At 37.3% G+C, this 12,109-nt stretch overlaps 1 protein-coding gene across 1 annotated transcript; it reads right to left on the bottom strand.

The window, feature by feature from the left end:
• Nucleotides 1–437: 437 nt before the first annotated feature.
• LOC131593564 (uncharacterized) lies at nt 438–10,835 on the bottom strand. Its single transcript, XM_058866130.1, has 2 exons — nt 10,460–10,835; nt 438–637 (listed from the first exon to the last, which is right to left on the bottom strand). Exons 1-2 carry the CDS (start codon nt 10,833–10,835, stop codon nt 438–440), a joined length of 576 nt encoding a protein of 191 aa, XP_058722113.1.
• Nucleotides 10,836–12,109: the final 1,274 nt, after the last annotated feature.

Genomic DNA, 12,109 nt, shown 5'->3' with positions numbered 1-12,109 from the left:
TACGTATCAGAGCAATGACGCCGGCTCGAAAGGAATAAAGAGCAACCTCCTCCAAACTCCACAGCCTCATAACTACTCCTGATTATCTGCATGATGTCGTATAAAGCATCATTCCAATAGAAGGGTGAGATATCACAACAATATAAAAGAATGTATAATAATAGGCATATAGTAATAAGATCATGCATAGTATACATTCCACTTCTCACACATTCACACCATTCAAAACAATCATCATACCATTCACACGTCAATCTCACAACTTATTTATCAACGCCAAACAATGATGCAATGCAATGACACCGACTCACATAATCAATGCATGTCGTACCGATATCACTCCTGAGTCCATTCCATCTAGGACTAGAGCCAACAATCGTGAACAATTTGGTTCAACTCGCTCCAGATCCACTCCATTTAGGAAAGTCACACACCACCTATAACTTATCAATTGCAGCTTGATTTTCATCAGAAAAGGATGCAATCAACGAAAACACTTGAGCCTCCTCTTGCATCAACTCAATCAACTTCCTAGTAGTCAATAAACCAACTTTCTCCTCCTCATCAGAAGTAAGAAACCAAACAGACTTGTTGTAGCAATTAAAATGAACATAATTAAATTCCAACCAGTTCGTACCTAAGATCGCATCCAAAATACTCAATGGTAAATATCCACAACAAAATCTTTGTCGAAGATTGACAAAGTGTTAGAACAAGATTTGTTCTGATCAATATTCTTAGTTTTGATGATAACAAGGATATGAATTTTGTGTGAGATAATGTGGTACTCTAATACATTGCAATTTCCCTTTCAGGAAATATATAAAGAGTATGCACAAATCAGCGCTCAGAAGCTTTGTCTCAGAAGGTTCAGCATGCAACATCAGAACATGGTCTGGCAAGACATCAGAAGATGGTCAAGGCAGAATCAGAACATGGGTCTATGGAAGCATCAGAAGAACTTGAGATCAGAAGCAGAAGCACTGAAGTTCTCATGGTATCACGCTCAGAAGCACTTCAAGGTCAGAAGACAAGAAGATGCTATGCACCAAGCTGTTTGACTCTGATGATATTCAAACATTGTATACACAAACATCAGATCAAAAGAAAGTACAGGTGGCAGGCTACGCTGACTGACAAAAGGAACGTTGGAAGCTATTAAAGGCAACGTCAGTAGACACAGAGTGACCAAGGCTCGAGGTAGTTGACAAAAGCGTGAAACATTAAATGCAATGCTGTACGGAATACTCAAAGCATTAAATGCTCCCAACGGTCATCTTCTCAAACGCCTATAAATATGAAGTTCTGATGAGAAGCAAGGTTAACGATTTTGAAAGAACTTATTCTGAAAAACTTGCTGAAACGCTGTTCAACTCAAAGCTCAGAAACTTCATCTTCATCAAAGCTCACTACATTGCTGTTGTAATATATTAGTGAGATTAAGCTTAAACACTAAGAGAAATATCACTGTTGTGATTATAGCTTTTCAGAAGCATTTGTAATACTCTTAGAATTGATTATATTAATTTGTAAGTAACTAGAGTGATCAAGTGTTGATCAGAATACTCTAGGAAGTCTTAGCTTGTGTCTAAGCAGTTGTAATTAGAGTGATCACGTGGTGGTCAGGATACTCTACGAAAGTCTTAGCTTGTGTCTAAGCATTTGTTCCTAGAGTGATCAGGTTGTGATCAGGATACTCTAGAAGACTTAGTCGTGGGCTAAGTGGAAAACCATTGTAATCTGTTGCGATTAGTGGATTAAATCCTCAGGTGAGGTAAATCACTCCGTGGGGGTGGACTGGAGTAGTTTAGTTAACAACGAACCAGGATAAAAATAACTATGCAATTTGTTTTTATCGTTCAAGTTTTTAAGACTACACTTATTCAAACCCCCCTTTCTAAGTGTTTTTCTATCCTTCAATTGGCATCAGAGCGTCGGTTCTAAGGTGCAAGCACTTAACCGTGTTTAGAAAAGATTCAGGAAGAGAAAAACGCTTCAGTAAAAGATGGCTGGTGAAATTCCAACAAATACATCTGCATCTACATCTGGCTCTGCTGAGCAATACAATGGTAACAATGGTTATACTAGACCACCAGTATTTGATGGTGAAAACTTTGAATACTGGAAAGATAAACTGGAAAGTTACTTTCTTGGTCTAGATGGTGAACTATGGGATCTTCTGATGGATGGTTACAAACATCCAGTGAAAGCTAGTGGCGTAAGGCTTACAAGGCAAGAAATGAATGATGATCAGAAGAAGCTTTTCAAGAATCATCATAAATGTAGAACTGTTTTGCTGAATGCTATCTCTCATGCTGAGTATGAGAAGATATCTAACAGGGAAACGGCCTATGATATATATGAGTCATTGAAAATGACCCATGAAGGAAATGCTCAAGTCAAGGAGACTAAAGCTCTTGCTCTAATCCAGAAATATGAAGCCTTCAAGATGGAGGATGATGAAGATATTGAGAAGATGTTCTCAAGATTTCAAACTCTAACTGCTGGATTGAGAGTTCTGGATAAAGGCTACACCAAGGCTGATCAAGTAAAGAAGATCATCAGAAGCTTACCCAGAAGATGGGGTCCAATGGTGACTGCATTCAAGATTGCCAAGAATCTGAATGAAGTTTCGTTGGAAGAGCTTATCAGTGCCTTGAGAAGCCATGAAATAGAGCTGGATGCAAATGAGCCTCAGAAGAAAGGTAAGTCTATTGTGTTAAAATCAAATGTTAAAAAATGTACTAACGCTTTTCAGGCTAGAGAAGAAGATCCTGAAGAATCAGAATCTGAAGAAGAAGATGAACTGTCCATGATCTCCAGAAGGGTAAACCAACTCTGGAAGAGCAAGCAAAGGAAGTTCAGAGGCTTCAGAAGTTCAAAGAGATTTGAACGAGGAGAATCTTCTGGTGACAGAAGATCTGACAAGAAGAAGCCTGGACATTACAAGAACGAGTGTCCAAAACTTCAGAAGGAGAATCCCAAGAAGAAGTTTCATAAGAAGAAAGGTCTTATGGCAACATGGGATGATTCTGAATCAGAATCAGAATCAGACTCTGAAGGAGAGCAAGCCAACTTTGCGTTGATGGCTACAGAAGATGATGGATCAGAATCTACATCAGAATCAGATTCTGAAGAGGTATTTTCTGAACTATCTAGAGAAGAGTTAGTTTCCAGTTTAACAGAACTTCTGGAACTCAAGGCTCATCTTAGTATCAAATACAAAAAGCTGAAAAAGCAGTTTGAATTTGAAACTAAGAAGCTGGAATTGGAAAATTCTGAACTGAAGGAAAAAGTTTTAAATCTATCCAGAGATAGTGGATCTCCTTCTGAAACAGAAAAATCCATTCCTAGCATGAATCATATTCTGAAAGAATATGACTCGAGCTTCAGAAAGTTCTTATCTAGAAGTATTGGCAGAAGTCATCTTGCTTCTATGATATATGGTGTTTCTGGAAACAAAAGGTTTGGTATTGGCTATGAGGGTGATACCTCACATAAATTTGAACCTGTTGATGATCTGAAGATCACATACAAGCCATTGTATGATCAATTCAAATATGGCCATGCACATGATATTAGGCTCACTTCACATGCACAGAGCTTTAACACTGTTCACACCAAGAAGCATGTGACACATCCTAAGAAATATAATGCTGACAAACCTAAAGAATATCATGCTGTTCCTCCTGTTAAATATTTTGCTAAACCCAAGTTCAATCAGAACTTGAGGAGAACTAACAAGAAAGGACCCAAGAAATTGTGGGTACCTAAGGAGAAGATAATTTCTGTTGCAGATATCCTTGGCGGTAAAGAGGACAAAAAGCAAAATGTCATGGTACCTGGACTCTGGATGCTCGCGACACGTGACAGGAAGAAGGTCTATGTTCCAAGACCTGGTGCTTAAATCTGCTGGAGAAGTGAAGTTTGGAGGAGATCAGAAGGGCAAAATTATTGGCTCAGGAACTATAAAGTCTGGTAACTCTCCTTCCATAACTAATGTACTTCTAGTAGATGGATTAGCTCATAACTTATTGTCCATAAGTCAATTAAGTGACAATGGTTATGACATAATCTTTAATCAAAAGTCTTGCAAGGCTGTAAGTCAGAAGGATGGCTCAATCCTATTTACAAGCAAGAGAAAGAACAACATTTATAAGACAGATCTTCAGGATCTTAAGAATCAGAAGGTGACTTGTCTTATGTCTGTTTCTGAAGAGCAATGGGTCTGGCACAGAAGATTAGGACATGCTAGTTTGAGAAAGATTTCTCAGATTAACAAACTAAATCTTGTCAGAGGACTCCCTAATCTGAAATACAAATCAGATGCTCTTTGTGAAGCATGTCAGAAGGGAAAGTTCTCCAAACCTGCATTCAAGTCTAAGAATGTTGTCTCTTCCTCAAGGCCGTTAGAACTTTTGCACATTGATCTGTTTGGCCCAGTCAAAACAGCATCTGTCAAAGGGAAGAAATATGGATTAGTCATCGTTGATGATTATAGCCGCTGGACATGGGTAAAGTTCTTGAAACACAAGGATGAGTCTCATTCAGTGTTCTTTGAATTCTGCACTCAGACCCAAACTGAGAAGGAGTGTAAAATCATAAAGGTCAGAAGTGATCATGGTGGTGAATTTGAGAACAAATTCTTTGAGAAGTTCTTCAAAGAAAATGGTATTGCCCATGATTTCTATTGTCCTAGAACTCCACAACAAAATAGAGTTGTAGAACGAAAGAATAGGACTCTACAAGAAATGGCCAGAACCATGATCAACGAAACCAATATGGCTAAGCACTTCTGGGCAGAAGCAATAAACACTGCATGTTATATTCAGAATAGAATCTCTATAAGACCTATTCTAAATAAGACTCCTTATGAATTGTGGGAGAACAGAAAGCCCAACATTTCATATTTTCATCCTTTTGGATGTGTTTGTTTTATTCTGAACACTAAAGATCATCTTGGTAAGTTTGATTCTAAGGCACAAAAGTGTTTCCTTCTTGGATATTCTGAACGCTCTAAAGGCTATAGAGTATACAATACTGAAACATTGATTGTAGAAGAATCAATCAATATCAGGTTTGATGATAAGCTTGGTCTTGAAAAGCCAAAGCAGTTTGAGAATTTTGCAGATATTGATATTGATATCTCAGAAGTTGAAGAACCAAGAAGAAAAGTTTCAGAAGCTGAAAACCTAAGCAGCAAAGAATCAGAAGATCAGGTTGCTGCATCCTTGGAAAATCTGAGAATTTCTGAAGAACCAACTATCAGAAGATCATCTAGACTCACATCTGCTCACTCAGAAAATGTCATTATTGGAAAGAAAGATGATCCTATCAGAACAAGAGCATTCTTCAAGAACAATGCTGAATGTCAATTAGGTCTGGTTTCTCTGATCGAGCCAACTTCTGTTGATCAAGCTCTAGAAGATACAGACTAGATAATTGCCATGCAAGAAGAGTTAAATCAGTTTACAAGGAATGATGTTTGGGATCTTGTTCCAAGACCTAAAGGATTCAATATTATAGGAACAAAATGGGTTTTCAGAAACAAGCTGAGTGAAAAAGGTGAAGTGGTAAGAAAAAAAGCCAGACTGGTGGCTCAGGGTTATAGTCAGCAAAAAGGGATTGACTATACAGAAACCTTTGCACCAGTGGCCAGGTTAGAATCTATTCGTCTATTAATTTCTTTTGCCACTCAACACAACATCACTCTTTATCAGATGGATGTTAAGAGTGCCTTCTTAAATGGTTACATAGATGAAGAAGTTTATGTCCATCAACCTCCTGGTTTTGAAGACTCCATGTCTCCAAATCATGTTTTTAAATTAAAGAAATCATTATACGGATTGAAACAAGCTCCTAGAGCTTGGTATGAACGTTTGAGTTCTTTCCTTCTGGAAAATGGTTTCACTAGAGGAAAAGTGGACACTACTCTCTTCTGTAAAACATTTAAAAAGGATATTTTAATTTGTCAAATATATGTTGATGATATTATCTTTGGAACATCTAATGCTACACTTGGAAAGGAGTTTGCTGAGTCTATGCAGGCTGAGTTTGAGATGAGCATGATGGGTGAACTCAAGTATTTCCTTGGGATTCAAATCAATCAAACATCAGAAGGAACGTATGTTCATCAAACCAAGTATGTGAAAGAACTTCTGAAGAAGTTTAATCTTTCTGACTGCAAAGAAGCCAAAACTCCTATGCATCCAACATGTATACTAGGTAAGGATGAGGTAAGTAAGAAGGTAGATCAGAAGTTGTACAGAGGTATGATTGGATCTCTTCTATATTGAACTGCTTCTAGACCTGACATTCTGTTCAGTGTTTGTTTGTGTGCTAGATTCCAATCAGATCCTAGAGAATCTCACTTAACTGCTGTTAAGAGAATTCTAAGGTATTTGAAAGGTACTACTAATGTTGGTTTAGTCTACAGAATATCTGAAGAATACAACTTAGTAGGATTCTGTGATGCTGACTATGCTGGAGATAGAATTGAAAGGAAGAGTACTTCTGGAAGTTGTCAATTTCTTGGAAGTCACCTAATCTCCTGGTACAGCAAGAAGCAAGCAACCATTGCTCTTTCAACAACAGAAGCAGAATATATTGCTGCTGCTGGTTGTAGCACACAAATGCTCTGGATGAGAAGTCAGCTAGAAGATTATCAGATATATGAGAGTAACATTCCTATTTTCTGTGATAATACTTCTGCTATATGTTTATCTAAGAATCCTATCTTGCATTCAAAAGCTAAACATATTGAGATTAAACATCATTTCATAAGGGACTATGTTCAGAAGGGTGTTTTATCTTTAAACTTTGTGGATACAGACCATCAGTGGGCTGATATCTTTACAAAACCCCTAGCTGAAGATAGGTTTAAGTTCATTCTGAAGAATATCAGTATGGATTTATGCCCAGAATGAGAAGATGAGAAAATCTTATGTATGGCTATCTTCTGAAATGAGATTGGATTAATGTTTTATAAGAAGTTCTGATCTTAAATCAATTAGAAGTAGTGACTCGTTTATTACTAACGTCTCATTGTCTAAGTTGATTCAGAATATCTTTTAAAGTAAATACAGCTGTATCTAGCTTTCCAGATGGTAACACGTGTCTACCCTATTTGGACAAGCATGCGTGCAGTTGAGGGGACGCCTACTTAGGTAACTGTGTTAATCACTTCTTTTGTCATTATTATCTCTCCTCACGTCATGTAACATTAAATGCTATTCATCATTTCAGTTTAATGTTTTTTATTCTTCAAACGTTTCTTTTCCCTCTATTTATTTCTCTCTCTCTCTCTCTCTCTCTCTCTCTCTCTCTCTCTCTTTATCTGCATTTTGCATAAACCCTAGTTTATTCATCTTCAACCTAGCATTCATCATGAATCCTTTTTCAAGTTCCTCCCAACAAGCATTCAACAGACAAGAGGTTTCTCCACTGAAAACTCGCTACATTCCTCCATCAGAAATGGAAGTTTTGTGTAAATCTTCTGTGGACTCTGATGACTTGGGTGCTTATGGTTTCAAACCAAAAACGAAGACGAAGGCTCAAGGGTGGTCGATCTATTTGAATAGAACGGTTGGAAGGGTTGTCTGGTTCCAGGTTGAGAAACAAATCTCGGAGATCGCTGACATTGATTTCAAGACGGATCTCTCAAGATTCCAAGAAGTCTCAAGTCAGATCTCTTCTGTGATGCTGTTATCAACATTTATCCAAAGGAAGAAGACTTTCTTGAGATATTGGATGAAGTTAAGCATCATGTTCTTGACTTCTATGTTAAGGGAAAGCCCCGTTTGAGACATTAGCTCTCTTCCTGTGAACTGTCTTTCATGGCTAGACAAACTGAGATCACCGCAGGGATTCATGATATGTTAGCTAAGATTATGTCTAAGCTAGGGTTGTAGTCCTTAAGTCCTTGTAGTTTTCTTTTTTTGTTGCATCTGCTTATTCTGCATACATCTTTTGTAATTCTGTTTGCTTAATCAATGAAAAGTTTGATTCTGTTTCTTTCCTTTGTCGTTTTCTACATCTGAATCTTTTATATTCTTTTTGATGTTATGACAAAAAGGGGGGAGAAAATATATGATAAATGATCTGATTAATATTATCAGTTACCGGGTAAAAGACCCCACATTACTAACAGAACTTGCAAAGTTCTATTTTTTAAGTTGTGATGTTGCAGGAATTGAAGATTCTCTTTAAAGATCAACATAAGAAGCAACAAGATGAATCAAGCTCTTGGATTCTTGAAGCAAGCTGAGTGTTATGAAGCTTCAGAATCAGAAGCAAGAAGGAAGAATGTTCAGATATTCTGATGATAGAATATGATCTGAAACATTATGTCTATATGTTCTGATACATTCTATATTGGCTCTGATACATATTATGTGTTCTGAAACATATTCTATGTTCTGACTCAGTCATGATGACTTTTGTCGTTTAGTTTTGTTCTGTAACATTTCAAGATGTAGAGATGCTCTGATGATGCACTGGTACATTCAACAATGTTCTAATACACTCTAGCATGAAGTGATGAAAGAAGAAATTCAAGCTCTGAAGCTGTCCAAATGGAAGCAAGAATCAGAAGCTGTGGATGTTATGAAGATCTAAAGATATTCAAGTTCTGAAGCTGTCCGATGGAAGCAAGAATCAGAAGCTGGGAATGTTCTGAAGATCAAAGAAATTCAAGTTCTGAAGCTGTCCGATGGAAGCAGAAGTCAGAAGCTGTGAATGTTCTGAGGATCTAAAGAAATTCAATGTTCTGAAGCTGTCCTATGGAAGCAGAAATCAGAAGTCATGAATGTTCTGAAGATCAAGCACTGTGAACCTCTCTGCTGAAATACTCATGGAAGTCTTTTATTTATAAAATTCTTCTAGTATTAATTTCAGGGGGAGATTATTCATCTCAGGGGGAGATTGTTAATCTTAGGGGGAGACATATTCACATGCTTATGCTATAGCTGTGTAAATTGTCTTTAGCCGTCTGCTCTTTCTGATCGCAAATTCATATCATTTATATATGTTTTTGTCATCATCAAAAAGGGGGAGATTGTTAGAACAGGATTTGTTTTGATCAATATTCTTAGTTTTGATGATAACAAGGATATGAATTTTGTGTGAGATAATGTGGTACTCTAATATATTGCAATTTCCCTGTCAGGAAATATATAAAGAGTATGCACAAATCAGCGCTCAGAAGCTTTGTCTCAGAAGGTTCAGCATGCAACATCAGAACATGGTCTTGCAAGACATCAGAAGATGGTCAAGGCAGAATCAGAACATGGGTCTATGGAAGCATCAGAAGAACTTGAGATCAGAAGCAGAAGCACTGAAGTTCTCATGGTATCACGCTCAGAAGCACTTCAAGGTCAGAAGACAAGAAGATGCTATGCACCAAGCTGTTTGACTCTGATGATATTCAAACGTTGTATACACAAACATCAGATCAGAAGAAAGTACAGGTGGCAGGCTACGCTGACTGACAAAAGGAACGTTGGAAGCTATTAAAGGCAACGTCAGTAGACACAGAGTGAACAAGGCTCGAGGTAGTTGACAAAAGCGTGAAACATTAAATGCAATGCTGTACGGAATATGCAAAGCATTAAATGCTCCCAACGGTCATCTTCTCAAACGCCTATAAATAAGAAGTTATGATGAGAAGCAAGGTTAACGATTTTGAAAGAACTTATTCTGAAAAACTTGCTGAAACGCTGTTCAACTCAAAGCTCATAAACTTCATCTTCATCAAAGCTCACTACATTGCTGTTGTTATATATATGTGAGATTAAGCTTAAACATTAAGAGAAATATCACTGTTGTGATTATAGCTTTTCAGAAGCATTTGTAATACTCTTAGAATTGATTACATTAATTTTTAAGTAACTAGAGTGATCAAGTGTTGATTAGGATACTCTAGGAGGTCTTAGCTTGTATCTAAGCAGTTGTAATTAGAGTGATCACGTGGTGGTCAGGATACTCTAAGAAAGTCTTAGCTTGTGTCTAAGCATTTGTTCCTAGAGTGATCAGGTTGTGATCAGGATACTCTAGAAGACTTAGTCGTGGGCTAAATGGAAAACCATTGTAATCTGTTGCGATTAGTGGATTAAATCCTCAGGTGAGGTAAATCACTCCGTGGGGGTGGACTGGAGTAGTTTAGTTAACAACGAACCAGGATAAAAATAACTGTGCAATTTGTTTTTATCGTTCAAGTTTTTAAGACTACACTTATTCAAACCCCCCCTTTCTAAGTGTTTTTCTATCCTTCACAAAGGACATCTCAAGCACACTAGAGAACTAGTCACTGATCCCTTAGCTGGAGTATCGATAACCATCTCTCCATTCATAGAAGACAATACAAGATTCATCCTTTTCACACAATCAGTAGCAATAAAGGAATGTGTAGCACGAATATTAATAATAGTAATTAAAGGAGTATTATTAATGAAACATATACCTTTAATCAATCTGTCTTCACTGGATGTCTGACTCCCTGCTAAAGCAAAGACCTTCCCGTCGGAGTGAGCTTGCTTTGGCTTTTGACAATGAGTACTGATATGCCCCTCTTCACCACAAGTGAAACATATCATTTCCTTGTGTTTACAATCAGCCATCACATGCCCACTCTTTCCGCAACGGTAACACTTCTTCACATCAATAGTACATTCACTGATCTGATGTCCTCGCTCACAGCATTTGAAACATCTAAGGTTATAAGGAGCACCTCCATCACTTGGCCTCTTACCTTTAGCAGCTTGCTGTTTTCCCTTTCCAGCGGGAGCACTATATGGCTTCCTACGGTTCTGTTGTGGTTTTCCACTCCTCTCGCTCATAATATTGTAATGAGTTTTACTATCCTCTTCATAAATCCTGCAGTTGTTCACCAACTATGGGAATATAAAAATCTTCTAATATCCAATAACCTGTTTGATTTCCGGATGCAACCCATTCTCAAACTTGATACACTTTGGGAATTCAACAGTGGCCTCGCTATATTGCAGATGAAACTTTGCCAATTCAATAAAACTAGCAATATACCCAGTTAGAGACAAAATCCCTTGTTTTAAATCTAGGAATTCAATCTCTTTCTTCCCACGAACATCCTATGGAAAATACTTCCTTAGAAATTCTCTGTTGAACACAGCCCAACTAACAACCTCGCCTATCGCTGTTAGCCTATGACGAGTACTATCCATAAGACACCAGCCTCTCCTAGTAGTATATGTGTACCAAACTTTACCTTCTGTGCCTCATATTAGTCCATAACTCGACAAATTCTCTCAATCTCCTTGAGCCAAATCTGCGCCCTGTTAGGATCATACCTACCCATACAAGTAGGAGGAGGATTCCACTAATATGTTCCTAATGCACGATATCCATCATTCCCGCCATCAATGGGATGTTGTTACACAGCCTGAAAAAAAGTCTGCATTAAAGCATACGCATTCACAGATTCTCACTTATCACACATTCACTCCATTCAAAACAATCATCATACGATTCACACGTCAATCACAAAACTTATTTATCAATTCCAAACAACAATGCAATGCAATAAAATCGACTCATAGACTCAATGCATGTGTGTCATACCCCAATGTTTGACCCTAAGATCATACATCATTTGCATCTCAATCATTTATCAAGAGCTTCATCTTGAAGCTTTGTTTTAGGTATTGTGCTTACTTCATCTCTGAGGGGAACCATCAAGCACCTATATTTGTTTAATTTGTTTTATACTAACCAAAATCATAAAATATGCATTTTGTTTCTTTTGTTTGTGTTTTACAGTTAAGAGATCGATCAAGAACCAAAGTTGTTCAAAAAAGAAAAAGTTTTGAAAATTTTGCTGTGGAAATCGATTTACAAATATAGGGAAATCCATTTCCCCGAACGAAATTTGAAAAAAAAGGGAAACATGACATCATTTTGGCACCAATCTCATTTCCTTGATTATTTAGTGTCATTACCAATATTCCACATCATTATCATAATAAATTTCCTTCATTAACCCCATTTTAATCCCCTCTTACCAATTAAATTCAAATTAATCTCCAAGGGACAATTACCAATTTGCCATTACCTTCACTTCCAATTCTATAAATAG

Source organism: Vicia villosa, linkage group LG1 (assembly GCF_029867415.1).
Source record: "Vicia villosa cultivar HV-30 ecotype Madison, WI linkage group LG1, Vvil1.0, whole genome shotgun sequence".
Taxonomy (NCBI): domain Eukaryota; kingdom Viridiplantae; phylum Streptophyta; class Magnoliopsida; order Fabales; family Fabaceae; genus Vicia; species Vicia villosa.
Note: the sequence above shows the minus strand (reverse complement) of the source record. Positions and strands in the feature narration are given on the sequence as shown.

Bases quoted from the DNA above. Each gene is read 5' to 3' on its own strand.
- LOC131593564 (XM_058866130.1), bottom strand. From the start codon at position 10,835: ATGAGCGAGAGGAGTGGAAAACCACAACAGAACCGTAGGAAGCCATAT. The intron at 638-10,459 runs GTATATGTTTCA...ATGCGATCTTAG, and splicing joins TGAAGACAGATTGATTAAAG to GTACGAACTGGTTGGAATTT.